Consider the following 27,108-nt stretch of genomic DNA (forward strand, 5'->3'; position numbering starts at 1 on the left):
CCCAAGGAGCCATCCCGGCCCTTGAGGAGGGGGCTGCTCGCACCCTGATGCTCCTCAACCCAGTGGGGTACATGGCCACCCTGCTCACAGGTTCTCTGGTGCTGCCTGCACCTGAGAGCGACACTGAGTCTCATCCCAGCACTGCCTCATTGTACCATCAATTAAAGCAGCACCTTTATTCCTGCTGGCATCCAATGAGGATCCCAGGGACTGCCTCTCTTGCTTCTTCTTGCTCCCTACCCACACACACAGAGCCAGTGCTGCCTGAGGCCAAGCTCCTGTCCCCTTCCCCAGGGATGTGCTCACAGCCATAATTGTCCCAAGGGTTAAGGTGACATCGCTGGGTCCCTCAGCAGTAGAAAATAAAATGTGTTGCCACTAGGTAGCCTTCTGGCGTTTGTTGTCAGGTGGGGTGGGGCTGGCAGGGTTCCCAGGGCCTCTTCCTACTTGGGGCACTCACATACCCTAATGCCATGCTCCCTCTCACCTGCAGGATGCGGGCAAGCCTTACCCCCCAGACCTGTCCCGCAGCCCCCAGAGCCTGAGCGACACTGGCTACTCCTCAGATGGCATCTCCAGCTCACAGAGCGAAATCACAGGGCTGGTGCAGCAGGAGGAGGAGAAGCTGAGTGGCACTGGACTGGCGGGGCAGAGCCCCCCTAGCCCCTCTGAGCTCACCAAGCTGGAGAGCAGCATGCGGCCGCTGCTGGAGGCGCGGGGGGCCCCAGCAGAGCCCAGCAAGGGCTCAGAGGCACGGGAGGAGCAGCGGCAGCGGCAGCGACCCCGGTATCTCTCCATTACCCCTGAAGCCTTCGACTCAGATGAGGAGCTGGAGGACATCCTGGAGGAGGATGAGGACTCGCTGGAGTGGGAGAACCAGAGGGAGCAGCGAGAGAGCGTGGAGTCCTCAGATGAATTTGGTAGCAAGCTGCGGCACGACTACGTAGAGGACAGCAGCGAGGGGGGCTTCTCCCCGGTGCCTGGACGCCCCAAGGGCCGGGAGGAGGTGACCGATGAGGAGTTCATGCGCAGGCAGATCCTGGAGATGAGTGCGGAGGAGGATAACCTTGAAGAGGAGGAGGAGGAGAGCTACAGGCATGCCAAGTACAGCATCCCCAAAGCCGAGGTGGAGAAGGGCAAAGAGCCTCCCTCAGCCAAGCGGCACCTGCCACACGGCCCCGGCAGCCTCTACAAGGAGGAGAGGAAGGAGCTGGAGACAGTGGAGAGCGATGACATGAGCACGGCCCAGGGGGGCCTGCGGCGTTTCAAGACCATCGAGCTGAACAGCACCACTGGCTACGGCAGGGAGATGGAGGTGAGCCAGGAGGCAGATGCCGGGTTGGAACGGGAGCCCGAGCTGGAGATGGAGAGCCTGACAGGCTCACCCGAGGAGCGGTCCCGTGGTGAGTACTCATCCACCCTGCCTGCCACCACGCCCAGCTACACCTCTGGCACCTCACCCACCTCCATCTCCTCCCTGGAGGAGGACAGCGACAGCAGCCCCAGCCGGCGGCAGCGCCTGGAAGAAGTGAAGCAGCAGAGGAAGGCTCGGCACCGCTCGCATGGCCCTTTGCTGCCCACCATTGAGGACTCGTCAGAGGAGGAGGAGCTGCGGGAGGAAGAGGAGCTGTTGCGGGAGCAGGAGAAGATGAGGGAGGTGGAGCAGCAGCGCATCCGCAGCACAGCACGCAAGACCAAGCGTGACAAGGAGGAGCTGAGGGCGCAGCGGAGGAGGGAGCGCTCCAAAACCCCCCCCAGCAACCTGTCCCCCATCGAAGACGCCTCCCCCACTGAGGAGCTGCGGCAGGCGGCGGAGATGGAGGAACTGCACCGCTCCTCCTGCTCCGAGTACTCACCATCCATTGACTCAGAGGCTGAGAGCTTTGATGCTGTGACCTCCAAGCTGTACAAGTCGGGCAGCGAGTACAACCTGCCCACCTTCATGTCGCTCTACTCCCCCACGGAGAAGACAGAGAGTGTGCAGCCCACCAGCAAGCCCCTCAAGAGTGCCGAGGAAGCCTACGAGGAGATGATGAGGAAGGCAGAGATGATGCAAAAGCAGCAGGTCCAGCAGGCCCAGCAGGATGTTTCCTATGGCAGCACCTACCAGCAGGTCGGATACCGTGGCACTGAGGGGCAGAATGGCTTCCAGTACCAGTATGGGGATGAGTATGGTTATGATGGAGGCCCCCCACGCCCCTCGCAGCCTGACTATTCAGGTTCCCTCTCAAAGCCAGGCGCTGTGTACGAGGAGATCCTGCAGACGTCACAGAGCATTGCCAGGATGCATCAGTCCTCCTCATTCGACCTGGCTCTGGAGAAGGGAGACAAGAAGAAAGGGCAGGAGGAAACATACCAGGAGAAGCACTTTCTGAATGCCGAGAGTGCATATGCTGAGCTAATGAAGCAAAATGGGGGACCCCTCACCCCTGGCACCAGCCCCACACAGCTCTCTGCTCCTGTCTCCTTTTCCACCTCTGAGGGCAGCAAGGCGGTTCCTGATGTCCGGGTAACGCAGCATTTTGCCAAAGAGGGACAGGAACTGGCCAAGTTCCAGAGCACCCCAGCAGCACCCAGCCCAGCTCCCAAGCCCGTCACTGCTCCTTACACCTTCAGCAAAGGTACCAGCGTGGTCACAACGGCAGGGGCCAGCCCCGCTGGCACACCGCGGATCTACAGCTCTGCAGAGGCCACACCCGCCAGGAGCTATGGCCAGGCAAAGAGCACCATCAGCTATGGCTCACAGACAGAGGACATCGCCCGAAGCAAGGTGGGGGTGGAGACCAGCGTGCAAACAATGAGGGAGAAGCTCCAAGCGGTAAGCGATGGCAAGCCCCCACCAGCCAAGACATACTCATTCTTCAAGAGCTCCAGCCCGCCACTCTCGCCAACATCTCCCACTCAGAGTCCCACTCGCGCTGCCCCCAGAGCAGCCATGACCCCCGGCCCCACTGCCAAGTCCACTGCTGAGTTCTCCACGCAGACGCAAAGCCCCCTCCTCGCCTACGATGTCCCCACCACCACCGGCCCCTTGGCCTCCTCCCCCATGGTGGCCCAGGGGACACAGACACCGCACCGGGCAGGCTCACCTCGCCTGACCCGGCAGCAGTCCTCACAGGATGCGCCCTTCATGGTGATCACACTGGCAGCTGATGCAGCCAGCCAGACCAAGCCACCGAGCTCCTCTGCGTCCCCTGCCTCGTCCCCCACCAGGATAAGCCGGCAGGTAATGACCCATGGGTATGGCCAGGAGACAGAGCAACCACTGGGCACGTTCATCCGGGCACAGCATGTGAAGGACACAGCCCAGAAGGTGCCCGTGACTTCAGGCCCTGATGGCATCACAGGGCTGTACAGCTGGGGAGCGCTGCCAGCAGAGAACATCTCGCTGTGCCGCATCTCCTCCATCCCTGGCACTTCCCGTGTGGAGCCGGGGCCCAAGGTGCCGAGCAGCAGCGCTGTGGACCTCCGCACGGCTCTGAAGTCTGCTCCCATCATCATAACAGACCAAGGCATGGATCTCACCTCCTTGGCCACTGAGGCCAGGAAGTACTGCCTGACCTTGGACCAGATCCCCAACCGGCAGTCCACAGCCATCCAGCCCCTGATCATCAACCTCAATGCCCAGGAGCAGCCCCATGCCATCATTGCAGCCTCCAGCACTGCTGGCCTTGCCATCGCCTCCCCAATGCTTATCTCCCAGCCCAAGCAGCCCATGGTCTATGGAGACCCCTTCCAGAGCCGGATGGACTTTGGGCAGGGGGCTGGCAGCCCGGTGTGCTTGGCACAGGTGAAGCAGGTGGAGCAGGGTGTTCAGACGGGTGCTGGCAGAGCCAGTGGGGCAGCCAGCCCTGCACCCACCAGCAAGCCCGAGCCACCCACTCCTCCCCAGGCGAAGTTCTCCAGGTACAACTTGCCCAGCCAAATGGTAAAGAAGGATGTGCTCATCACACAGACCAGTGTCGCACATAGTGTCGGTGGCCTTCCACAGCCATTCCCGCAGGAGCAGGGCTCAGAGCTGTACCGCGCGGTGCCGGTGGAGCTGAAGACTCAGAGCCCTCTGCTCACCCTGAGTGGCAAGAAGTCCCAAGTAATGATGGTGCAGGTGGAGGATGTGGCAGCTGGCCCAGTGACCAAAGTGTTGAAGGAAGAGCCTCCAGCCAATGTGCTGGACCTCACGGGTGTGAAGGCGGAGAGTCAGGTGGCCTGCTGCGATGTGGTCTACAAGTTCCCTTTTGGCGGCAGCTGCACCGGCGCATTCAATCCCACCTCCAAGGTGCCGGAGAAGAAGGCTGCAGACACAGTCCCCAGCAGGAAGGCCAGTGGACCCCTGTATGGCAGCAGGGAGCCAGAGCTGCCAGAGACCTTCCCATACCGGGAGCAGCCGGCACCCGCGCTCTATGAGGAGCACAAGTTCTACCCCACTGGTGCTTTTGGGAGGCTTTACTCCTCCATGTCAGACACCAACCTGTCAGAAATTGGCATGAACTACTACCCACCGAAGGGGGACCAACCATTCCATGAGGCCGCCGTGGACCTGAGCACCATGAAGCACTCCTATAGCATTGGCTTTGCTGAGGGTGGGTACCTGAGCCAGGGGCTGCAGTATGGCTCCTTCTCTGACCTGCGCCAGCCTGCTGACCTGCTGGGCCACCCGCTTCCCATGCGGAGGTACAGCTCAGCCTCCAACATCTACTCCGACTATCGCTACTCACCCAGAGGGGACCTGGCCAGCTTCCAGGAGTCCAGCCTGGCCCACTACAGTGCTACAACCGCACGTGAGATAAGCCGCATGTGTGCTGCACTCAACTCCATGGACCACCAGTATGGAGCCCGGCACGCCAATGGCCCCGACACACTGTCCTATGGCCCTGGTGGTGGGGGGCTGCCGGCCCAGCCGGGGGGTGCCACGGCCCCAAAACCCAGTGGGATGTTCAACCCATCCGTCCCCGAGACACGGCAGGGCTTTGGCAGCCTGGCGCAGTACAACGTGCCCGGCGTGCGCCTGGGTGCTGTCAGGCAGATGTTCCCATCCGCTGCCACTGTGCGGGCAGCTGATGGCATGATCTATTCCACCATCAACACGCCCATCGCCTCCACGCTACCCATCACCACCCAGCCAGCCTCCGTGCTGCGGCCCATGCTGCGTGGGTTGTACCGGCCCTATGGCCCTCCTGGCATGGCCGCTGTCCCTCTTGCCAGCCTGGCCAGGGTGCCTGTCGTTGCACCCCGTGTCCCACTGGCACCACAGGGCCTCTACCGTTACGCAGCCCCCAGCCGCCTCCCGGCCTCCTCGCTGATGGAGACGCCTGTCTATCTTGGCAAAGCAGTCAGCGCCGCACCGGGCACCGGCCCGACAGCCAAAGCCCCCGCCACGCCCGCCACCAGCATGCAGAGAGCGGAGGCATCAGGAGCAGCACCCCGAACCGAGCCCCCCACTGCAGGCAGCAAGGAGGGCGGGCAGGCAGCCCCTGCACCCAAACCAGCCTCAGAGAGCATACAGCGGGAGGAGCGGGAGCGCGAGGAGGAGCGGCAGCGCAAGCAGCAGGAGCACGTGCTGCAGCTGGAGCGGGAGCGCGTGGAGCTGGAGAAGCTGCGGCAGCTGCGGCTGCAGGAGGAGCTGGAGCGGGAGCGTGCTGAGCTGCAACGGCACCGGGAGAAGGAGCAGCTGCTGGTGCAGCGGGAGCTGCAGGAATTGCAGTGCATCAAGCAGCAGGTGCTGCAGCAGCAGCAGGAGGAGCGGCACGCACAGCTGGCGCTGCAGCGGGAGCAGCTGGCCCAGCAGCGCCTGCAGCTCGAGCACATCCACCAGCTGCAGCACCAGTTGCAGCAGCAACTGGAAGAGCAGAAAAGGCAGAAGACCATCTTCCCCCCTGCTGGTGCCGAGCCCACCGGCCGTCCGCCTGAGGGGGCTGCTGAGGTGTCACGAGGCCCAGTGCACAATGGACATGGGTGGACACCAGCCGGCCAGGCGCTGCCCGGGGGTCCCGAGGGTGCCGGTGGCCCACGCTACCCTGCACCGCAGCGCCCGCTCAGCAGCTCGGCCTCGGACATGTCACTGCAGGCTGAGGAGCCCTGGGAGTCCGGACGGGGCATCAAGAAGAGGAACTCTATGCCACGGCTGCGGGACGCCTATGAGAAGGAGGCAGCAAGGAAGACAGCAGACAGCAGCGTGCAGACAGACGAGGAGGATGGCGAGGAGCGGTACATGCTGTCACGGCGGCGGCGGTCACGGCGCAGCACTGACTGCAGTGTGCAGACAGATGAGGAGGACAGTGGAGAGTGGGAGCAGCCTGTGCGACGCCGGCGCTCCCGGCCCTCACGGCACGCCGATGCCAGCACTGAGGGCAAGGCAGATGGCACAACGCGTGGCATGGCCAGCATTGGCATCCAGACCATCAGCGACTGCTCAGTGCAGACTGAGCCCGACCAGCTCCTTCGCGTCTCACCTTCCATCCACATCACCACCCATGACCCCCGTGTGGAAATCGTCAAGTACATCTCTGCCCCGGAGAAGACGCAGCGAGGCGAGAGCCTCGCCTGTCAGACGGAGCCTGAGCCGCCCCCGCAGCCCGGCATCGTGGTGCCCCAGCTCACAGTGCCCACCACCATCACCCCCTACTCCACCAACATGCAGATGGTCAGCACAGGGCCCCTGGACCCCCACGCCGTGCGGCAGCAGACCCTGGGCAAGTTTGAGAAGAAGAAGCCGGACCCCCTGGAGATCGGGTACCAGTCCCACCTGCCGGCCGATTCCCTCTCCCAGCTGGTGACCCGCCAGCCTCCCCGCTCCCCCCAGGTCCTGTACTCGCCGGTATCCCCGCTGTCCCCTCACCGCCTGCTGGAGTCTTCCTTTGCCACCAGCGAGCGGCTCAACAAGGCGCACGTCCCACCCCAGAAGCACTTCACCGACTCAGCCCAGCGCCAGCAGACACTGCCACGTCCCATCAAAACCATGCAGCGCTCCCTGTCCGACCCCAAGCCCATCAGCCCCACCTCTGAGGAAGCTGGCAAGGACAGGTTCTCCCTCTACCAGCACCCGCTGCTCCCAGGCACCCAGGTATGTGCATGGCGTCATGTTCGGGTGCCCGCTCTGGTGATGGCACTTTGTGTCCCAGCTCAGTGGACATCTCGCCCTGCTGGGGATGGATGTGTCCTCATGCCACAACCTTCCCTGTGTGTACCCAGCCAGGCTGATCCAAGCTGAATCTTTTCAGTGGTGACATCTCACCACTACGAGCGGGAGAGATGCAGTCACTCAACTCACTCTTGTCCTGAAATAAATAACCTTTCCCTTGGAGAACGGCCCCAGGAGGCACCTCAGGCCATTGCAGTTTCATTAGTGCTGCAGCAATTAATATTTCAAAAGGTTGGCTCTCCGCAGCAGCTGATGGCAGCCTGCATGCATGGACACGTGGCCCCACGCCTCCAAGCAGGCAGCGAGCAGCTCCTCCAGGTCTGCAGGCACTCAGAGAGCCCTGGAGCTGCACAGCAGCATGGTGTGACCATGGCAGGAGCCTGGGTTTTCACATCCCAAAGCTGGGTGCCCTCCCTCTCTTGCAGCTTTGGGGTGCAGCAGCTTACATTCCTGTCTGCAAATAGCCCCGTTTTGCAGGTAGGGAAACTGAGGCACGACCTGGCAAAACCCATTTATACCACAGCAGCACAGGGGGGGAGGGCAGGCAGGTGACAAGCTGCCTGATGTCCCCAAACAACGTGCCCAGCACAAGGTGCAGTGAGGAAATACAGCTCTGTGACAGCTCCCAGCTCAGGGGGTCCCATGCCACCACTCCACTGCCAAATTTTCCAGCCCTGCTGCAGAGCATGCAGGGGTTTGTGTAGGACTCAGCACTGCTCCTCTTCTGGCATGCCAGCGGGCAGCCTGGCACTTGGCTCGCTGCCACTCCTGTTAATTATTCATAGAAATTGCCCTGCCTGTTACTTCCATCCTATTTATTACGACTTTACATAAATGCTGCTTACTGGGGGCATGAGGGAGCATGTGCGGGGCACTCGGCCCTGGGGGGCTGGGATCCACCAGCCTCACCACTGACGACCTCCCCTTGCCTTTGCAGGTGGGCACACTGCAGTCGAGCCCTCTGGCACGCAAGGTGAAGCGCACGCTTCCCAGCCCGCCTCCCGAGGAGCCCCACGTGGCTCTGGGCAGCCCGGCCACCCCCCAGCTCTACCTGAGCAGCCTGGCCCCCAAGGCCCCCGCTGTGGCACCGGTCACCAAGGCCAGCCTGCTGAAGGAGCTGGACCGTGACCTGAAGCTGGTGGAGCACGAGTCGACCAAGCTGCGTAAGAAGCAGGCGGAGCTGGACGAGGAGGAGAAGGAGATCGACGCCAAGCTGAAGTACCTGGAGCTGGGCATCACGCAGCGCAAGGAGTCACTGCTGAAGGACCGAGGGGCGCGGGACCACCCCTACCTGCGTGGCCTGGCTGACCGCCGCGACTACCTGTCTGACAGTGAGCTGCACAGCCTGCGCCTTGCCAGCTACGATGGCACCGGGCTGCGCCCCGCACCTACTGCCCAGTACCCTGACTTCACTGCCGCCTCCTATGGTGCATACCCCTATGCGGCCCCACCGGGGCCCCCTGCCTTCCCTGCCACGCGCCCGCAGCCACCCCAATTCCCTGCTGCCAGCACCACGCAGGATGGCTTGCCGCCCGCCCCGCTGCCTGCCTTTGCCTCACCCGCCGCCTTCCCAGCCCCTGGCACTGTGTACCCAGAGCTGGGTGCCCCTGCCCAGCCAGGCTTCCGGCCCCAAAACCCCTACCAAGCCCAGGGCACCTTCCCTGGCACAGCCAGTGTGCCCACGGCGCAGCCTGCGCTCTACCAGAGCCCATTGGACGCACATCAGAAGCCACGGCAGACCTCACTGGCTGAGCTGGAGCAGAAGATCCCCACCAACTACGAGGTCATCAGCACAGCCACCAGCTCCTCTGCTGTCCCCGATGTCACCCTCGGTGTGTCAGCAGTGAGCAGCAGCTACGATCAGTACAAGGCGCCCGAAGCCCGGCTGGCCGACAGAACCGGTGTCACACAGGGCCCCTCGGCCAGCTTCTCCTCTGAGTCCCTGTACACCAACCTGGAGCAGAACATTCCCCGGAACTACGTGATGATTGAGGACATCAGTGAGCTCACCAAGGAGAGCCCAGCAGTGGATGGGCAGAAAGTGGAGCCCACAGGCACAGGCGCCAACGGCCGCCACGGCAAAGAGAAGAGCGAGCTGTTGGATGCAGAGGGCCCCAGCCGGCCATGCTGCTACAGCAAGGCAGAGGAGGAATCCGAGGAGGACATCTATGACCACCACGGCCCTGACCATCGTGGGAAGAACAGCTACCACCGAGAGAGCAATGGCAGGGTGTCAGGGAGCTCAGCAGGCTCCTCCTACTACTACGGGGACAGCGAGTACCGGCACCCCTCGCGGGCAGACAAGCATGGCTCCGGCATGGTGCCGCCAAAGCACTCGTCCAAGAACCTGGCGCCTGCCGTTGTCTCCTCTAAGCGCAGCAAGCACAGGAAACAGGGCATGGAGCAGAAGATCTCCAAGTTCTCCCCCATTGAAGAAGCCAAAGACGTGGAGTCAGACTTGGCCTCCTACGCAGTGACAACGTCAGTCAGCAGCAGCAATGTGGCCTCCAGGGCCAAGAAGCTGCAGGACGAGATCACCTACGGCCTCAAGAAGAATGTGTACGAGCAGCAGAAGTACTATGGTGTGTCCAGCCGGGACTTGGTGGATGAGGAGGAGCGGGTCTACTCCAGCAGTGGCAGAACCCGCTCCTCTGGCTACGGGCTGGAGAAGTCCTCTGGACGTGATGCAGGTGGCCGCAGCAAGTCCTTTGAGCGGGAGGGTGTAGAGCGGTCCCAGAAGGGCAGCTCCAAGCCCTCATCCCTCAGCATGAGCCAGAGCCGGGGACGGGCTCCGGTCCGCACGCAGCCCTCTGAGGAGGAGAGCCCCATCAGCCCCCTGGGCAAGTCGGTGGGGGGGTCACGCTCCATGGGGGGCCCCGGCCCACAGTCAGCAGGGGATCCCTGCTCTCAGTTCTGCTCCAGCCACTCGTTGCCTGATGTGCAAGAGCACATCAAAGACGTGCCAAGGAACCACTCGTACAAGCACGAGGAGGGCTACGGCATGGACGATTCCCATTGCGTTGTCTCGGACAGCGAAGGTAACGGCTACCCGTGGTGGTGAGCACCCAGAGCATGGCGCTTCCCCGGGGCATGCTCGTCCGCAGAGACACTCACGGCCTCAGTTTGCTTGACACGTGCCTTCCTCCCCCCTTTCCAGTCCTTGTCCGGGTGTTTGGTGTTGGCCGGTGGTGCTCGCGCGGTGCCCCGTCCCGTCCCTGCCGGCGCGGGCTGTCCCCTGTGTGTGTGACGAGCTGCTTGCCTTCTCCTGCCTCATTGCATGGCTTCAGCCCAGGCTGCGTTCCCACCTACAGAGCGAGAGATTGACTGTCGTTTGTTTTTGGTTTCTGAAGCCTATCATTTGGGTCAGGAGGAGACAGACTGGTTTGATAAGCCCAGGGAAGCGCGGTCAGAGAGGGTAAGGCACTACGGCGGCCACTCTTCCTCGCAGAAGAGAACCCCGGCTAAGCACACCTACCACGACTACGACGAGCCACCGGACGAGGACCCGTGGCAGCACGACGACTATCCCCAGCACCGCGAGCACCGCCACCACGGCGACTACGGCCGCCACGCTGCCTCCTCCCGCCACGACGAGCAGCCGCGCCGCTCGGCCAAGCAGCACCCGCGGGAGTCCGGCCGCCACGAGCCCCGCGGCCACGCCGCGCCGGCCGCCACCAAGAAGGCGCAGCAGCCCGAGTCCCGCGCCTCGGCACCGTACGGCCCCGGCGCCTCCGACTACGCTCCGCCATCCCGCCACCACGGGGCCGAGCCCCAGAAGGTGACCAAGACCCCGCAGCCGCACGGGACCCCCTCCCCGGCGCAGAAGCCGGAGCCGTCGGCCCCCTCGCAGCAGGCAGCGGGCAGGCAGCCGCAGGCGGGGCAGGCGGCGGTGCGGCAGCAGGCGGCGGCACGGCAAGGCGCGCAGCCGGCGGGCGCGGCACAGCCCAGGTCGCAGGCACCGACCGCGGCCCGACCGGCGCAGCAGCAGCAGCAGCAGCAGCCGGGGACGGGGCAGCCCGCGGGGAAGGCGGCGGCCGCGCTGCACGCACAGCCGGGAGGGCACCCGGCGCCACAGGTGAGCCCGCGTCCGCTTGCCGTGGCTGGGGAAGGGTTGGGGAGCGGAGCGTGTGCCACCCCAGGTGCCCGTGCGAGGGGGCGTCCGTGTGCCTCTGACTCTTTTTGGGGTGTGGGGTCTTGTTCCCTCTGTGTTTTGGGGTTGGCTTTGTGAAGCAAAGTACCACGGCGTACCACCCAAAAGGGACGGTCCCGATGGATGCTCCGCTATCCCCACTCGGAGGGCAGGAGCTGACAGGCGTCCTCCGCCTTTGCAGCTGAAATCGGAGCAGACGGACACGGCCAAACCCGCGGCGAAAGTGCCGCAGCAGCCGGGGAGAGCGCCTGCAGCCCAGCCCCCGGGAGCAGGTCAGTGCGCGGCGGCCAAACGCTACGGTGCCGGGTGCCGGGGGTCACCCCGCGGGACCCTGCCATGCTGAAGGCTGCCTTGTTTGTCCCCCGGCAGACAGCAAGCTTGGTCCGAGGGCGGCTGGGACGCGCGGCCCCACCGGCACGGCCACGGGGCAGCCTGGGGCGGAGGGAGAAAGCGTCTTCTCCAAAATCCTGCCGGGAGGGGCAGCTGAACAAGCAGGCAAACTGACTGAAGGTGAGGGCTGCCACGGCGGTGCTGCGGTGAGATAAGGTCGGGCGGCACAGGGGTGGCTGGAAGGCTCTGTCGGGATGCGCTGCTCCCACGGCCAGGGATACGTGAGAGCCGATAGCTTTGACCTGGGGAGCGCGGGCTCAGGACGTGCTGGGATGTGGCTGTCCTCACGCCTCTTCCTCTTCCCCGCAGCGGTGTCGGCTTTCGGCAAGAAATTCACTTCGTTCTGGTGAGAATGGCAAAAGGTGAGTGCACGGTGCCGGTGCCGCAGCCCCATGCGCCCCGCCCGCCGCATCCTCACGCCCTCCCACCGCAGGAGCTGGGGAAGTGAGTGAAGATCGAGTCGTTGCAGCGGAAAAACCTATGAAGAAGCCGGGGACCTCAGCACGCGGCGCTGACTCTGGGTATAACGGTGAGCAGCCCCTCAGCAGCCACGCTGAGCTCTGTGCTGGCAGCTGGCACACTGCAGGGCCGGCCGTGTGGCCCGGCAGCGATGTCCCTTCACCGCAGGGATGTGTCCGAGCGGGCTGACCCTCTGCTCTGTCTCTCGCCAGCTTTTGAAAGTGGGGTGACCCCTGGGTGCTGAACCTCCCGCGGCAGATGGCGGCGAGCAGCTCCGGCGCGGCGCAGCGTAGGGGACCCCCACGTGCCGAGGGGCTGCACCGGGACCCGCGGCCCTTTCTCAAGATTATACGCAGAGTTGCATCCTCCGAACCCCAGCTCTGGTGTCTTCATAGGTTTTTCCCCTCCGTGCGAGCCGAGGGCTGCTCCCCGTCCCCTCCACCCCACCGGCCCCTCGGCCCCCTGCACTGCCGCCCGCTCCCCCCGTGGAGCCGGCGCGCCCCGTTAGGACCTAACACTGTTTCACTACCGAAATACGAGGCCATAGGACTCTGCCGGGCGGCGCGGACGCGGGCTGGCCTTTGCCGACGCGGCCCCGGCCGGGCGCTGCCCCGAAGCCATGGGAAGCATCCAAAGGGCCGCGCTCGCCCTCGCCACGCAGCCGGCGCGTCCCGCCGCCGGGCACCCCTTTTCTTTGAAGAACAGCCTTAATCATCCCACTTTGAGTTCTGCGTATACCTCATCCGCACCGGGAGGGGCAGGGGGAGTCGGGAGGGGGGAGGGGCTGGATTTTTTTTTTCTCTCTTTTTTTTTTCTTTGGGTTCAATTTGTTGTTTTTTATTATTATTTCACTTTCTACCAAATCCTCTTCCCCCCTTTGCTTTGTGCGATGAGTTAGCACATGGGCTGTCGTCTGTAGAAGCAATAGAGTGCAGGAGGCCACAAAAGAGCACAATCCATGGAACAAGACCAGGAGAGCTTCGCCTCCGCCGATATCCTTCCTCTTACTGTGCAATCCAAGTCCTTCTGAAGCCATTCCGCGTGGGCACGCTCGGACCAGCGGGGCTCCCCACGGCACTGGGAGACGTGCCCTGCCCTCGCCCGCCCCGGTGCCCCGCCGGCGCCCGCCCCATGTTCTATGCAACGAAATAACACGACTCCGGAACGAGACCCATTCATAGCTGATAATCCGACGTCGCGTGCAAGGGTGTCATTGCAAACCGGGTAACTCCTCTCTCGACCACCTGTGCGTATGAAGTTCCAATTCGTGGCATGTTCGACCCACGGAGGGCCACTTTGCCAAAGGGCAGCCGTAGCGCCCGTGACCGTCTGTCCTGTCGTAGAGCATGGCTTGCTACTTCTCTGCACGGTCTCACCGCGTTTCAGTGCTTGCTGTTCTTTGCCTGGACTCTTCTTTTTTGGGTTGGTTTTTTGTTTTGGTTTTTTTTTCCCCTTTTCTATTTTTCTCCTCTCTCTCTCCTCCATCGGTTCATCGCCGTACCGACCGCGATGCGTGCACCGGGGTCGCGGGGTGGGCTCCCCGTGCCCTCCGCTGCCGGGTGTGCCCCCGCCGCCGCCCCTCGCGCTGTAAATAGGTGCCGGGGCGTGGCTGCACGCGGGGCCCCGCTGCGCCCCAGGAGAAGTTTACAGTGGTAAGTGCAATGCCGGCGCCCTCCCTCTGACCATTGTGACGGTGTGCGTGTCTGCTGTGCTCCGTGAGACCCGTAGTAACCCCCCGTGCCGCGCTGTGTCGTGACTCCGTACAGAAGCTGCCCCCACCCAGGTATTTCTGTGGGAACAAAATAAAAGGACTTGATATAAACCACACTCCGCCTCCGCCTCGTGCCTTCGTGCGCCGGAGGGGACCGCGGGCCGCGCTCCGGGCGGGGCAGCACTGCCAGCGCGAGTCGGGCTCCGCGTCCCCACGGGCGGTACTGCGGCGGTTCCGGCTGCGCCCACGAGGGGGCGCCACAGCGCGGCCGAGGCCCGAGCGCCGCAGCCAATAGGAGGCGGCCCCGCCCGCCGTCCCGTGTGCGCCGGCGCTGCGTCCGCGCGCCGCGTCGACATGGAGCCGGTGAGGGGCTGAGACGGGGACGGGGGGTGGGGAGGGCTAGGGGGGCAGTGACGTCACTGCCCCGGGATCCCGCCCCCCGATTACCTCCCCCCCTCCCAGTGCTTCCCCCGCACCCTGAGTTCTGCTTCTCCCCGAGTACCTCCGTATCCCGCAGCCGCCGCGGCCTTGTGGTTGTCCTGAAGCCTGGGAGCTCTCCCCACCCTCCCCGTGGGCCTGGTGCCACACAGCAGCCCACCCGTGGGCCTGCTTCCCCAGTCACAGCCCCCCCATAGGCACTGGTGCCCCAGTCACAACCTCCCATGCGCCCTGCTGCCTCGCATAGAACCCCCCACGCCTTTATGGTTCCTCCCACGTGCCCTCATTCCTCGATAAGAGCCCCCCGGTGCCCCCATAGAAGCCCGCCCTTTGCCCCCCCAGCCGCCCGTGCTCCCACAGGTGCTGCCCAGTGCGGAGGAGGCCGCAGCACTGTACCGGGAGCTGAGCCAGAACCCGGAGCTCAGATCTGCCTGCCTGGGCCCTGACATCACCACGCAGTACGGGGGCAAGTACTGCAGCCTGTACACCGGTACGGGGTGGGCACTGGGCGAGGGGGGCAGCGGGGGCCTCGGCAGCTCCTCACCCTGATCCCCGCAGAGTGGTCGCAGCGGGACCTGGTGCAGGCCAAGAGTATCAAGTTCTGCCGGCAGTACCTTCTCTTCCACGACGGGGACTCCATCGTCTACGCAGGGCCCGGCGGTGCTTGCTGCGAGATCAACAACGAGTGGGTTCCCACATCCCCGTGTCCCCGCGTCCCTGGCAGCACGGGGCTGATGGGTGCCTTCCTGCAGGCTCCTGAGCTGCGAGTCCCCCAGTGGTGCGCTGAAGGCTGTCCTGCTCAAGGCTGTTGTCAAAGAGAAAGAGAAAGAGAAGGAGAAGCAGTTCCTGGAGGTGAGCCAGGGGCCAGAGGGTTACAGAAAGGAAGGGGCTGGCAACCTGGGCTCCGTCCTGCCCTCTGCTCTCAGGTGTGGAATCAGAACTGCAAGGTGAAGAGCATCGACCTGACAGCACTGGACAAACATGGCAGTGTCTATGATGACGGTGAGGGATGGGGTGGCCCTGGGGGATGCTGGGGACAGGACAGCTTGTGCCTGACCTCTCCCCACAGACCAGTTTGGTTGCCTGGCCTGGTCGCACTCTGAGACCCACCTGCTGTATGTGGCGGAGAAGAAGCGTCCCAAGGCTGAGTCCTTCTTCCAGACCAAAGCACCTGAGCTGGATGCCTCTGCTGATGAGGAGCTCGGGTGCCCCAAAAAGCCAGATGCACCCATCAAGGTGGGCCCCCATCATCCCTGGGGTGATGTCCTTCCACCCTGGAGCTGGCACTGATGGGGCTGTGCCACAGGGAGAGCAGTTTGTCTACTACGAGAACTGGGGGGAGACGCTGAGCACCTGCAGCATCCCTGTGCTCTGTGTGCTGGACGTCGAGGGCAGCAGCATCTCAGTGCTGGAGGGTGTCCCCAAACACGTGTCCCCTGGACAGGTCAGGATGGGGAAAGGGGACACGGGAGGTGGTGGAGAATGGGAGACTCCATCACCAAGCCACACTGCCCACCCTCGCAGGCCTTCTGGTCCCCAGATGACACTGGTGTGGTGTTTGTGGGCTGGTGGCACGAGCCCTTCCGCCTGGGGCTGCGGCACTGCACCAACCGCCGGTGAGTCCCCCTGGTCCCCACCACCCTGAGGACCCCAGCCACACAGTGACAGCCCCTCTCTCCCGGCAGCTCAGCGCTCTTCTACGTGGACCTGACTGGTGGGAAATGCGGTGAGCAGCTCACCCTCCGACCTGCAGTGCTGAGCACTGTGCAGCCCCTCACCATCCCTTCGTGCCCTTGCAGAGCTGCTCTCTGAGGACACTGGGGCCTTGTGGTCCCCACGGCTCAGCCCTGACCGCTGCCACATTGCCTACCTGGAAAACAGGGTGCTGGGCCCCCATCAGCAGTGCAGCCGCCTCCGTGTGGTGAGCAGCTCTGCCTCAAAATGTGCTTGGGGGGCTGGTGGCATATCCCTACCTTAGTGGCTGGTATGAGTCCTGGTGGACCTGGCACAGCCCCCCCACCCCATGTCTCCCACAGTACGATTGGCATAGCAAGCAGACCCGCACCGTGCTGGAGGCTGTGCCACGGCAAACGTGGGGTGAGTACAGCCTTGCGGGGCAGGTCTTGAGTCATGGGGCAGATCTTGGGGCACAGGGTAGGGTGAGGTGCTGAGGACCAATACTTTCATTGCAGGTGCCTTTCCTGGGGTCTACTGTAGCGCTCTGCCAAGGCTGTGCTGGGCAGCCGACAGCCGTCGGCTCGTGCTGGACACGACTCAGCGCAGCCAGCAGGTAAGGGCTGTGGGGCCTGGGGGCACACAGAGCAGCTGTTCTGGTGCTGAGCTGGACTCTGCCCTCCTGCCCTCAGGACGTGTTTGTGGTGGACATGCAGACAGGCAGGACAACCTCGCTGACAGCTGGTGAGTGCTGCAGTGCCAGGGTTGGGGCTGGTTGTGCCTGCAGCTCCGACCCTCTCTGTCCTCCACAGATGCACCCCAGGGCAGCTGGTCTGTCCTCACCATTGACCGGGATCTCTTGGTGGCCCGGTTTTCCACCCCAAGCTGCCCTGCAACACTGGTACGGTGACATCTCTGTCCCCAGTGTTCCCCTGCCCCTCTGGGTGCTGGTGCTGACGCTTCTCCCCATGCAGCAAGTGGCCATCCTGCCTGGTGTAGGCCAGGAGGCACAGGTGAAGTGGATCTGCCTGCAAAATTCATCCTCGGTGCCTGGCATCAGCTGGGGTATCCGCACCCTGAAACCTCCACCGGAGCAGGAGAACCCCCAGTATAGTGAGTACTGAGGGCAGCGGGGCTGTTGCCCATCCCAGCTGAGCCCTGACTATTTATGCCGACCCCACAGAGGACCTGGACTTCGATGCCATCCTGCTGCGCCCAACTGAGGGTCCCACTGCCCATAAGCCGCCTCTGGTTGTGATGCCCCACGGTGAGAGCTCAACCCGCACCACCCTCCTGCACCAACCCCAGCCCTGCAGCATCACCCCCACTACCTCTGCCCCACAGGGGGACCACACACAGTTTTCTCTGTTGGGTGGATGCTGTACCCGGCCACGCTGTGCCGCCTGGGCTTCGCTGTGCTTCTGGGTGAGTACTGGGGTAAATGGGGCGCAGGACCCTTGCGGTGCACCTGGGGCTCTGCAACAGGGGGCTCTGATGCTTTCTCTCCCAGTGAATTATCGTGGCTCGCTGGGCTTCGGCCAGGACAGCGTGAACTCCCTGCCTGGCAACGTGGGCACGCAGGACGTGCGGGATGTGCAGGTATGATGTATGTGCCCCATCATCCTGTGGGTGTCCTGGGATGGGAAACCTGGGCACAGTCATGTCCTCGCTTCACCAAATGTCCCCGGTGCTCACAGCTCTGCGTGGAGCGCGTGCTGCAGGAGGAGCCGCTGGATGCCAGCCGAGTGGCCCTGGTGGGTGGCTCTCACGGGGGCTTCCTGGCATGCCACCTTATCGGGCAGTTCCCCAGCACGTACCGTGCCTGCGTGGTCCGCAACCCCGTGGTGAACATCGCCTCCATGCTCACCATCACTGACATCCCTGACTGGTGAGTGCCACGGTCCCCAGCTTCCCTCGGCCCCAGCACCGCACGTCCCATTGCCTCTCTCCCGCAGGTGCCTGACGGAGATGGGGGTGCCCTACACGCCCCATACCCTGCCGGACCCAGCTCACTTGACGGTGATGCTGCAGAAGTCACCCATGTCCTATATCAACCAGGTACGTCCCTGTCCCCTTCCCCTGTACCGGCATGCAGCTCCGCAGCTGAGGCTGTGCCCGTCCCGCAGGTCCGCACGCCCGTACTGCTGATGCTGGGGGAGGACGACAAGCGCGTCCCCCCCGCACAAGGGCTGGAGTATTACCGTGCCCTGAAGGCCCGCGGCGTGCCCACACGGTGAGTGGATGCAGGCATCGGGCCGTGGGGCTGTAGGCACAGCGCTGAGCCCTCTCTCCCTGCAGGTTGCTCTGGTACCCCAAGAACAACCACGCGCTGGCCGGCATCGAGGCCGAAGCCGACGGCTTCATGAACATTGTGCTGTGGCTGCTCCAGCACCTGCAGGACTGAGAGCCCCCGGCACCCTCACCCCCCCAATAAAAGTTGTTGAGCACTGCGTTGGTTCTGTGGCCTCTGGTGCCCCCGGAGCTCGTGATCGCAGGCAGAGGGTGAGCAGGTGCTGCTGCCAGCTCCCAGCACCCTTCCTGGCTCTGGCCCCGGCTCGCGCACCCTGGCACCCTGCCCAGCGCCGAGCCGCAGCCACCGCCGGCTCCGCACGGAGCGGCCCCATGGCCTCGGCCACGCGGCGGGGTGCGGGGAGCAGGGCACGGCCGGCAGAGGGGCGGCGGAGCAGCCCTGGGGACTGCTACCGGGAGCTGAGCCGCTTCCCTGCCATCAGCCGTGCCGCGCTGGGGACCACCGCTGGGGAACGGGGACGGGAACCGGGACGGGAACCGGGACGGGCCTTCCTGCTGCACACGGGTGAGTCAGACCCTGCGGCCGCGCTGCGCCGTGCCCGAGCAGACAATGACGTCCCTGTCCCGCAGAGTGCAGCCAGCCCGACCCGCCCCGACGGCGGCTCCTGCGCTTCAGCCGCCACTACAGCGTCCGGCGCACGGAGCGCGGCCTCGCCGTCGGACGGGCGGCACTCGGAGCGGAGATCCACAACCGGTACGGCTCGGACCGGGCCGTGCCACGGGGCGGGGCTGCGAGCTGTGCCCCGTGCCCACCGCGGCTCCCCGCTGCTTGCAGGCTGCTCGGCCAGGACTCGCCCTCGGGACGGCGCCGTGCCGTGCTCGTCCGCTGCCCACCGCAGGGCTGCGAGCTGCTGGAGGTAATCTGGTGCCCGGGGCTTGCCAGGGAGCCGGGTGCCATGGGCACGGTGTGCCTGCTCGACCTGCTTCATCCAGGTGTGGGACGGCAGTGGGCGCAGCCATAGCGTGGACCTGACAGCACTGGGGAAGCACGGGAAGGTGTACACAGAGGGTAGGGACCCCTCCCCAAATCCCCCTCTGCACAGGCAAGGGTGGCACAGCCGTGGTGCCCAGTGCCTGGATGTCCCTGCACCATACGGGGTTTTGTCAGCCTGTCCCTGTGCCAGCGCCCTTCACCTGCCTGGCCTGGTCCCATTTGGAGACGCAGCTGCTCTACGTGGCTGAGAGGAGCCGGCCCACACCACCCACAGCCTGCCCAGGGCGTGTGCTGGGGGCAGCCGGGCCAGCAGAGGATGAGGATGAGGAGGTGGGTGATGAGTGTGAGCATACCCTGCACATGGTGAACGTGCCATGTGCCTCATGAGTATGCCACGTGCCCTGTGAGCATGCCCCATGAATGGTGAATGTGCCTTGCTCCCCACGAGCGTGACATACGAACAGTGAGTGTGCCACACACTCATTGAGCATGCCGTGCTACCTGTGAGCGTGCTGCAGGGAGAGCAGTTCGTGTACCAAGAGGACTGGGGGGAGACACTGAGCAACCGCAGTGCCCCTGTGCTCTGCGTGCTGGATATCGAGACCAGCAGCATCTCGGTGCTGGAAAGTGTCCCCAAGCACTTATCCCCTGGCCAGGTCAGTACTGGGGGTATGGTATAGCACTCGGGGCAGCTTTGGGACCATGCTGAAACCCAGACCTGAGCCCGGCTGTCCCATAGGCTCTGTGGTCCCCAGGTGACACTGGCGTGGTGTTTGTGGGCTGGTGGCATGAGCCCTTCCGCCTGGGGCTGAGCGCCTGCTCTAACAGGAGGTGAGCCCCCACTGCCCCTGATGCCCACCCAGCGCCCGCACAGCACAGCCATGGAGCTCTGACCCAAGTGTTCCTCCTCCCCAGGTCGGGCATTTTCCACCTGGAACTGGCCAGTGGGCACTGTGGTGAGTGGTGGGTCACCAAGGACCGAGGGCTCCTTGCTGTTTCCAGGTGCTGACCCACTGCCCATAGAGCTGCTGTCAGCACCACACCGTGCCTCCTTCTCACCCCGGCTGAGCCCCGATGGTCAGCGCCTGCTCTACTTGGAGGGAGCTGTGGGGGGGCCCCATCGGCAGTGTCTGCAACTGTGCATGGTGAGCAGGACCTGGCATGCTGGGCCACCCGTCCCACACTGGGCGGGTCCCCAAAGCCCCCTTTGTTCCTGAATCCCTGTGCCTTATTTTCCCCCTTGGGCTTGGCTTTCCCCAGCTCACCTGGCAGACGCGGGAGACGGTGACAGTGCTTGATGTGGTCCAGGAGCCCACAGGCGGTGAGAGCCGCGGGGCCGGGTGCTGCTGGGGGTCGGACCGTCACGCTGAGTGCCACCACCCCCACTCTGCAACGCCCTGCCCCGCTCACAGCCTTCACCGGGATCTACGCCGATGCGCTGCCTCCTCGGTGCTGGGCGGCTGACAGCCGGCGGGCACTGCTGTGCACCCCTCAGCGGAGCCGCACGGTGAGCTGGGGCACGGGGACACAGCACAGCTGTGGCACAGCCCCCGAGTGACGCTGTCCCCACACAGGACCTGCTGCTGGTGGACACAGAGGCTGCCACCGTCACCAACCTCACTGCTGGTACGTGGCACCCAGCTGCTCCTGTTGCTTTGGTGAGCAGGATGAGCATCAGGAACTGTGAGCACATTGCTGTCCTCAGGGTCACCCAAGGGGTACTGGGAGCTGCTGACCATCCAGTGGGACCTGCTGGTGGCCACCTGCTCGGCCCCACACTGCCCGCCCAGCCTGGTGAGCAGAGCACCACACAGCGCTGGCACTGTGTGAGGTGCTGGTGCCACTCTGCTATGGGATAGAGACACCCCGGTGCCAGCTGCTGCCTGTCCCCAGGTGGTGGCAGAGCTGCCACCATTGGGCCAGGAGCTGTCCCTGCATTGGGTGCCGGTGGAGGACACCCCACCAGTTCCTGGCATCACCTGGAAAACGCTGACAGTCCGGCAGAGCTCTGATCTGCACAGTGAGCACCTGCGGGCCCCGCGGTGTCTGGATGCACAGGGGCAGGGGGCACCCATGGCAGTGGGGCCCCTCCCTGGTGCAGACCTCCAGCCCTTCGAGGCCCTGCTGCTGAGCCCAACAGGTGGCACCACTCTGCACCCCCTCGTTGTGTGTCCCCATGGTGAGTGAGTGGCAGAAGGACACCCTGATGGTGCTGGTGGCACCCAGGTAATGTCTCCACTGTGCCCAGGTGGTCCCCACGCTGTCTTTGATGCACGCTGGCGCCCGAGCATGGCCGCGCTGTGCCAGCTGGGCTTTGCTGTGCTGCTGGGTGAGTGATGGGGACTTCGGTGCCGCATGTCACCCTGTGCCACATGTTGATGTGGCCTCCACCGTCCTCATCTCCCCAGTGAACTACCGTGGCTCGCTGGGCTTCGGGCAGGCCAGCATTGAGAGCCTGCAGTCCCACGTGGGAGAACAGGACGTGGCTGACACGCAGGTGAGGAGCACTGGGACGGGTGCTGAGGTCAGAGTGCTGATGTCACGGTGCTGACAGTGCGGTGCCCGCGCCCACAGCTGGCAGTGGAGCATGCACTGCGCCATGAGCCCCTCGACCCACACCGCATGGCACTGCTAGCCGGCTCCCACGGAGCCTTCATCGCCCTCCACCTCCTCACCCGCCAGCCTGAGCGCTACCTGGCGTGCGCCCTGCGCAACCCTGTCTCCAACCTGCCCGCACTGCTGGGCACCTCCGACATCCCCGACTGGTGAGAGCCACCCACCCCACACCGTGCCATCCCACGCCGTGCTGTGCCATGTCACCCACCTCTGCCTTCCTCCCGCAGGCGCTATGCGTCCCTGGGGCTGCCCTACTCCTTCCAGCGGGTGCCCCGCGCGGAGGACCTGGTTGCCATGCTGCAGCGCTCACCCATCATCCGGGCACCCCAGGTATGGTGCGGTGGGACGGGCGCAGGGTCTGGGTGCAGGAACCAGGTGCCACCACCACGTGTGCCACAGGTGCGGGCGCCGGTGCTGCTGTGTGTGGGTGCCCGGGACCGGCGCGTCAGCCCCACGCAGGCGCTGGAGCTGCACCGGGTGCTGCGGGCCAGCGGGGTGCCAACACGGTGAGTGCAGCACGGGGCTGGGGGAAGTGGGCATGGAGCCCTGCCGTGCTGGCTGAGCATCCCCTGCCCCGCAGACTGCTGTGGTACCCCGAGGGTGGCCACGCACTGGCTGGTGTGGAGACGGAGGCTGATGTTTTTGGTAGCTGTGCCCGCTGGCTTCTCCAGCACCTGGGGCAGCCCCCAGTGGGATAGCACAGCCCCAAGAGCCCACAGTGGCCCCACAGCTGTGCTGGCCTTGGGATGACAGTGGGTCCTGGAGATGGCACCAAGACTGAAGAAGGATGAATTGAGCACAGCAAAGGTGCAGGAAGGCAACGGGGATTTGGGGTTTGACTCTAAATAAATGTGTGACACCCTGTGCAGTGCAATCCCATCCATACCCTGGCCACACTGAGACACAGACACAGGCTGGCTCCGCTGCCTTTATTGGAGCTGGGGGGGGGAGGGGGAATGAGTGGCGACATGCCACCTCTCCTGCCACCTACAGCACAGCTCACACCATCCTCATGACCTTGTGGATCCAGTCAACATACAGCGAGACACGGATGAAGAGGGCGGGCTGGTCGGTGCGGGCACACACGCGGGACGGGGTGATCACCCCCTCCAGCACCCAGCAGTCAGCGGTCAGACAGGCCAGGGGCCCCCCATAATCTCCCTGAAGGGCCAGGAGAACACCGTCACCCTTGCGCTGTGGGATCCCCAAGCTTGCCTGGCCCCCTGAACCCTGCTCACCTCGCAGGCACCCACACCAACACGCAGCGGGGCTGTGCACAGCTCGCTCTCCTTCAGGCGCCCACGCAGTGCTGCCTGGCACTCACCATGTGCCAGCACCGGCAGCTTTGCCACATTCAGCACGTGACCATCCGCCGTGCCTGTGGGGACAGGGCAGCAGCAAGGCACGTATGGGCATGGGAAAGCCGTGGGTGGGGGCTGGATAGGTATGGGAAAGGGGATGACATGGGCAGGGGGATGCCACAGGTGGATGGATGGCATGAGCAGGGAGATGATATCAAGGGGGGTTGCTGTGGACAGCAGACATGGGCAGGACGGTGTGACAATGGGGGTGCTGTGGAAGGGACTGCCATAGATAGGGGACGCCTTCACAGTGGGACACCACGGTGAGGCTGTCCACGGCACTACCTCTGGTTTCCCCCCAGCCAGCAATCTCGCAGGTGGTGCCGGCAGGCACGATGTAGCGCTCGGGCGGCAGGCAGATCAGGGCCACACGCTTGTTCAGCACAGCTGGCCTGTGGAGGGACAGAATTACACGGGGATATGATGCCAGCCCATGGCACTGGGGCACAGGGCACCAGGTGCACATGCTCACCTCTCCAGCTTCAGCAGCACCAGGTGGGACTCGGAGGGGCCGCAGATGATGCGTACTATGGGGATGGTCTGCAGGTCGGGGTCAGTGGGGCTGGGGTCCTTGAACAGCGTCCCCAGGTGCACCTCATAGCCTGACAGGTTTGCGTCACTGCAGTACAGGGCCATCAGGGAACAGTGGCTGCCAGCACCCCGCACCCTTCCCCTGAACTCACCAGGAGGAAAAGCACTGGCGCGTGCTGATCACCCACTGCTCCTTCACCAGCGACCCTCCACAGAAGTGCAAGCCGTCCCTGTGGGCATGGGGGTTGGCAAGGGTGGGCACCCAGCTGGCAGGATGGCACGGCTGGAACGCAGGGCACCTGCTCACCGGTTACGGATGCTGACGGTCCATGGTGAGTTGCCAGGCCACCCGCCCACCACACGTCCCTTGTGCTGCAGCCTCTCGTCCCGCCGCCCGCACTCCTCGAATGTCACTGCATCTGTGGGCACAGCAGGCATTGGCTGGGGCACTGCACCGAGCACCCACCGCCCCACATCCCTGCGTCCTTACTTGCGCTCTCCAGGACAGATGGCACAGTGCTGCCAGCTGCAGAGAGAAAGCAGAGTGGGCCTGTGGTGGGCGGCCCAACGCACCCTATGGGGCAGTTGGGGCTCAGTGGTGCCAAGCTCACAGCAGGGCTTGATGGCACAGTAGTCGAAGGGTGTGTGCGGGTCCATGGTGTAGCACCAGGGGCCATGGCTGTCATTGTCAGGGTTGCGGCAGTAGTTCTCCTCAAGGTGCGCCTCGGGGTGGGTGGTGGGTGAGATCCTGCCAGCCAGGAGCCACCATCACTGTCCCTGTCCCATTGCTGTGCACCACCCCAGCATGCTCGTGACACACTCACTGTGGCACGTGGGGCGTTGTGGCATCCCACTTCTGGCACGTGATTCCCCTGCGTGTCTTACTGACGTGGCCATGGTACTGCTCGCCATGGCCGTGGTAGCACTCTGGGGACAGGCAGGAGCTGGTACCAAGCGCGGACACCCCAGTGGGGCACCCACGTGGTGGGGGCTCACCTTGAGCTTCCAGCTCATCATCACAGCGGCGGATGTGGAAGCAGAAGGCGACGCGCATGCCGGGGCGGGTGGTGAAGCACCACGGGGCCTCTGAGCCGTCGGGGTTGCGGCAGTAGTTCTCCTGCAGGTCCCTGGTGGAGCGGCCACGTGGGTGCCCGCACACCTGGGTGCTCTCGCAGCCCCCCGTCCCACCAGCCCTACTTGCAGGGGTACTTGCTGGGCACAAAGTGGTGCCGGTGGGGCGTCTGCGCGTCCCAGCGCTGGCAGGGGATGCCTGACATGGTGACGTTCACCCGGCCCCGGTAGCCTTCGCCCTTGCCCCTGTAGCAGCCGGTGGTGATGTTGATGGGCCGTGGGCGTTTCTCTGCTTGTATGGAGGAGAGCGGCAGGGTGAGCGTGGCACCGAGGGCACCGGCCCCCGGAGATGATGGCAGGGGACTTACTGCAGACACGGATGCGGCAGAACTCGCGCTCCAGCGCTGGGTCAGTGGTGTAGCACCAGGGCCGCTCGGAGCCGTCAGGGTTGCGGCAGTAGTTGTCATCCAGACCCTTCTCAGGGTACCTGGGTGAGAAATGGGGAGCAGTAGCTATAGTGACAGTTCTCCACTGCCACCCCCACGGCCACGCACCCCTACAACAAGTACTCACTTGTCAGGGTGGTAGGGATGCTTGTGTGGGTGCTGCAGGTCCCAGCGCTGGCACTCAGTCCCCGACTCGGTGTGGTCCACGAAGCCCCGGTAATCCTCCCCGTTGCAGGTCATGCAGATGGCTGCCAACAGCAGGAGAGGCTCAGTGGTAATGGGGATGGGCAGCACAGAGCATCCTGAAGCACAGCAGCACTCACCGTCCTCACACTTCTTGATGCCACAGCTCTGGTGACGGACGTTGGGATCGACAGTGTAGCACCACGGGCCCCGCTTGTCACGGTCGGGGTTGCGGCAGTAATTCTCCTCCAGCCCATTGCGGGGGGATGGCAGGAACCTGCACCACCCCGGTCACCACCATTGCTCCTGCACTGTCCCCAGTATCCCCAAGCTGTCCTCATCATTCCCAGCCTGTCTCCCCCCCGTTCCCCATCACCCCATGTTGTCTCAATCCCGTTCCCTGCCACCCCATGCTGTTCCCATCCAATTCCCCACCAAAGTGCTGTCCCCATCGTCCTCATCCCCTTCCCTGTGACCCCACACTGCCCAGGGCAGGGGTGGCACCTGTGATCATGGGGCGTGGTGGCCTGCCAGTGCTGGCAGCGCAGGCCACGCTCCGTTGTGTCCCGTGTGCCGCGGTAACTGGTGCCATTGGCCACGATGCACTCCCGAAGGAAATCTGGGGAGCACCGGGCACCATGTCAGAGCCACATGGGCAGTGGGAGCCCCACACCCAGGCACAGTGCCAGCCCCACCTTTCTTCTGGTACAGGTCGTAGTGGATGTTCTTCTGCAGCTGGGCGCCGCGTGAGTTCTGGCTCCAGGGCAGCAGCTGGCACAGCTGGCTCTGCCGCTCATGGTGGAAGGCCCTGCGGGCAGGCGGAGGTGGCAGGGCACTGCACGGCAGTGGGGCCCGGCTCCCCAGCACGTGGCACTCACCGGCAGGTCAGGCTGCTGGCACAGAGCTGGGCACACTGCTGGGCCGGTCTGCGCTCCGGTGCTGGTGGTGGGGGCTCGTTGCTTGCTGCCCGCAGCTCGGTGCCGCGCAGGCGCTGGAAGTCGTTGAGGGGCGAGCGGTGGCCTGGGGCGGGGAGGGGGGTCAGCGTGTCCCGGCTCCGGAGAGCCGGAGCTTTCAGAGCTCCCTGTCCTGGGCCCGCACGCCACCCTATGCCATCTGGCCCCACGCTGCCTGCCTGAGCCCTACCTGCACCCAGGGCCACGGTCAGAGCAAGCAGCAGCCCCAGCGGGGCCGGCATGGTGGAGGTGCCGGAGGTCAGAGCCGGCCCAGGGCAAATATTTGCGTACAGGCAGAGGGCCAGGAGGGGACCGAGGCCGCACACCACGAAGCCGCACGTGGGGCGGTGCCCGGTGGAAGTGGGCGTGGTCTGACCGGAGAGGGCGTGGCGTGACGGGAGAAGGCGTGGCTTGTCGTTCTGGGGCGTGGTCTGTGGGAGTGAGCGGGGCCTGTTGGCTGGGGCGGGAACTAAAGTAGATGTGCGGGGAATGACGGGCGTGGGCGGGGCCTGGCGGAGGGTGGTGGGACTCGGCCCAGGTGCGAGGCGGGGCTTGGGGCGGTGCCCAGGGGCAGCGGACGCGGCGGGGGGCGGGGCTACGAGAAGGGCGGGGCCGCGGGCGGCCAGGTGGGGCGGGGCGGAGCGGAGGGGGCGGGGCGAAGCTCGGGCAGAGGGCGCCGATTGGCCGCGCCGCGCTCGTGCCGCCGGTTGCTAGGCGCCGCCGGTTGCTAGGCGCCGCGGGGA

At 64.6% G+C, this 27,108-nt stretch overlaps 4 protein-coding genes across 5 annotated transcripts in view; 3 read left to right on the top strand and 1 right to left on the bottom strand.

Moving 5' to 3' along the window:
• Nucleotides 1-12,028, top strand: part of BSN (bassoon presynaptic cytomatrix protein) — a gene marked incomplete at its 5' end in the record, with an annotated part of 46,782 nt that extends 34,754 nt beyond the window's left edge. Inside the window, 6 exons of the mRNA XM_065749702.1 lie at nt 494-7,060; nt 8,076-10,176; nt 10,489-11,213; nt 11,470-11,560; nt 11,658-11,798; nt 11,988-12,028. Coding sequence (XP_065605774.1) covers nt 494-7,060; nt 8,076-10,176; nt 10,489-11,213; nt 11,470-11,560; nt 11,658-11,798; nt 11,988-12,028 — 9,666 coding nt within the window. The remainder of the gene's footprint in view (nt 1-493; nt 7,061-8,075; nt 10,177-10,488; nt 11,214-11,469; nt 11,561-11,657; nt 11,799-11,987) is intronic.
• A 2,168-nt stretch (nt 12,029-14,196) lies between these two features.
• Nucleotides 14,197-18,410, top strand: LOC136057015 (acylamino-acid-releasing enzyme-like). The gene is made up of 22 exons (XM_065749469.1): nt 14,197-14,211; nt 14,629-14,776; nt 14,845-14,971; nt 15,039-15,138; nt 15,213-15,288; nt 15,356-15,522; nt 15,593-15,730; nt 15,811-15,902; nt 15,972-16,012; nt 16,086-16,207; nt 16,323-16,383; nt 16,479-16,576; nt 16,653-16,704; nt 16,773-16,861; nt 16,935-17,073; nt 17,144-17,227; nt 17,305-17,385; nt 17,471-17,559; nt 17,658-17,848; nt 17,916-18,018; nt 18,087-18,193; nt 18,259-18,410. Exons 1-22 carry the CDS (start codon nt 14,203-14,205, stop codon nt 18,362-18,364), a joined length of 2,220 nt encoding a protein of 739 aa, XP_065605541.1. The 5' UTR covers nt 14,197-14,202; the 3' UTR covers nt 18,365-18,410.
• Nucleotides 18,411-18,582: 172 nt separating this feature from the next.
• On the top strand, nt 18,583-22,675 carry LOC136057038 (acylamino-acid-releasing enzyme-like). The gene is made up of 20 exons (XM_065749502.1): nt 18,583-18,775; nt 18,841-18,964; nt 19,046-19,127; nt 19,204-19,279; nt 19,395-19,534; nt 19,723-19,860; nt 19,944-20,035; nt 20,120-20,160; nt 20,228-20,349; nt 20,465-20,525; nt 20,617-20,711; nt 20,779-20,830; nt 20,910-20,998; nt 21,098-21,383; nt 21,453-21,533; nt 21,613-21,701; nt 21,779-21,969; nt 22,048-22,150; nt 22,220-22,326; nt 22,401-22,675. The coding sequence occupies exons 1-20, from the start codon at nt 18,583-18,585 to the stop codon at nt 22,516-22,518; spliced, it is 2,280 nt and encodes a 759-aa protein (XP_065605574.1). The 3' UTR covers nt 22,519-22,675.
• Nucleotides 22,676-22,718: 43 nt separating this feature from the next.
• On the bottom strand, nt 22,719-26,760 carry MST1 (macrophage stimulating 1). 2 transcript variants are annotated; one of them, XM_065749471.1, is made up of 18 exons: nt 26,556-26,760; nt 26,291-26,432; nt 26,108-26,220; nt 25,917-26,031; nt 25,553-25,689; nt 25,357-25,477; nt 25,152-25,270; nt 24,910-25,072; nt 24,709-24,839; nt 24,537-24,639; nt 24,324-24,460; nt 24,203-24,238; nt 24,020-24,131; nt 23,865-23,942; nt 23,654-23,800; nt 23,467-23,573; nt 23,059-23,198; nt 22,719-22,981 (listed from the first exon to the last, which is right to left on the bottom strand). In XM_065749471.1, the coding sequence occupies exons 1-18, from the start codon at nt 26,605-26,607 to the stop codon at nt 22,820-22,822; spliced, it is 2,115 nt and encodes a 704-aa protein (XP_065605543.1). In that variant the 5' UTR covers nt 26,608-26,760; the 3' UTR covers nt 22,719-22,819. The 2 variants fall into 2 exon arrangements, with proteins under 2 accessions (XP_065605543.1, XP_065605542.1); XM_065749470.1 differs by having other exon boundaries at nt 24,910-25,075.
• Between the last annotated feature and the right edge of the window lie 348 nt (nt 26,761-27,108).

The sequence above is a fragment of the Cyrtonyx montezumae genome, unplaced genomic scaffold (assembly GCF_038088225.1).
Source record: "Cyrtonyx montezumae isolate F1298 unplaced genomic scaffold, pur_monq_1.0 scaffold_6, whole genome shotgun sequence".
Classification (NCBI taxonomy): Eukaryota; Metazoa; Chordata; class Aves; order Galliformes; family Odontophoridae; genus Cyrtonyx; species Cyrtonyx montezumae.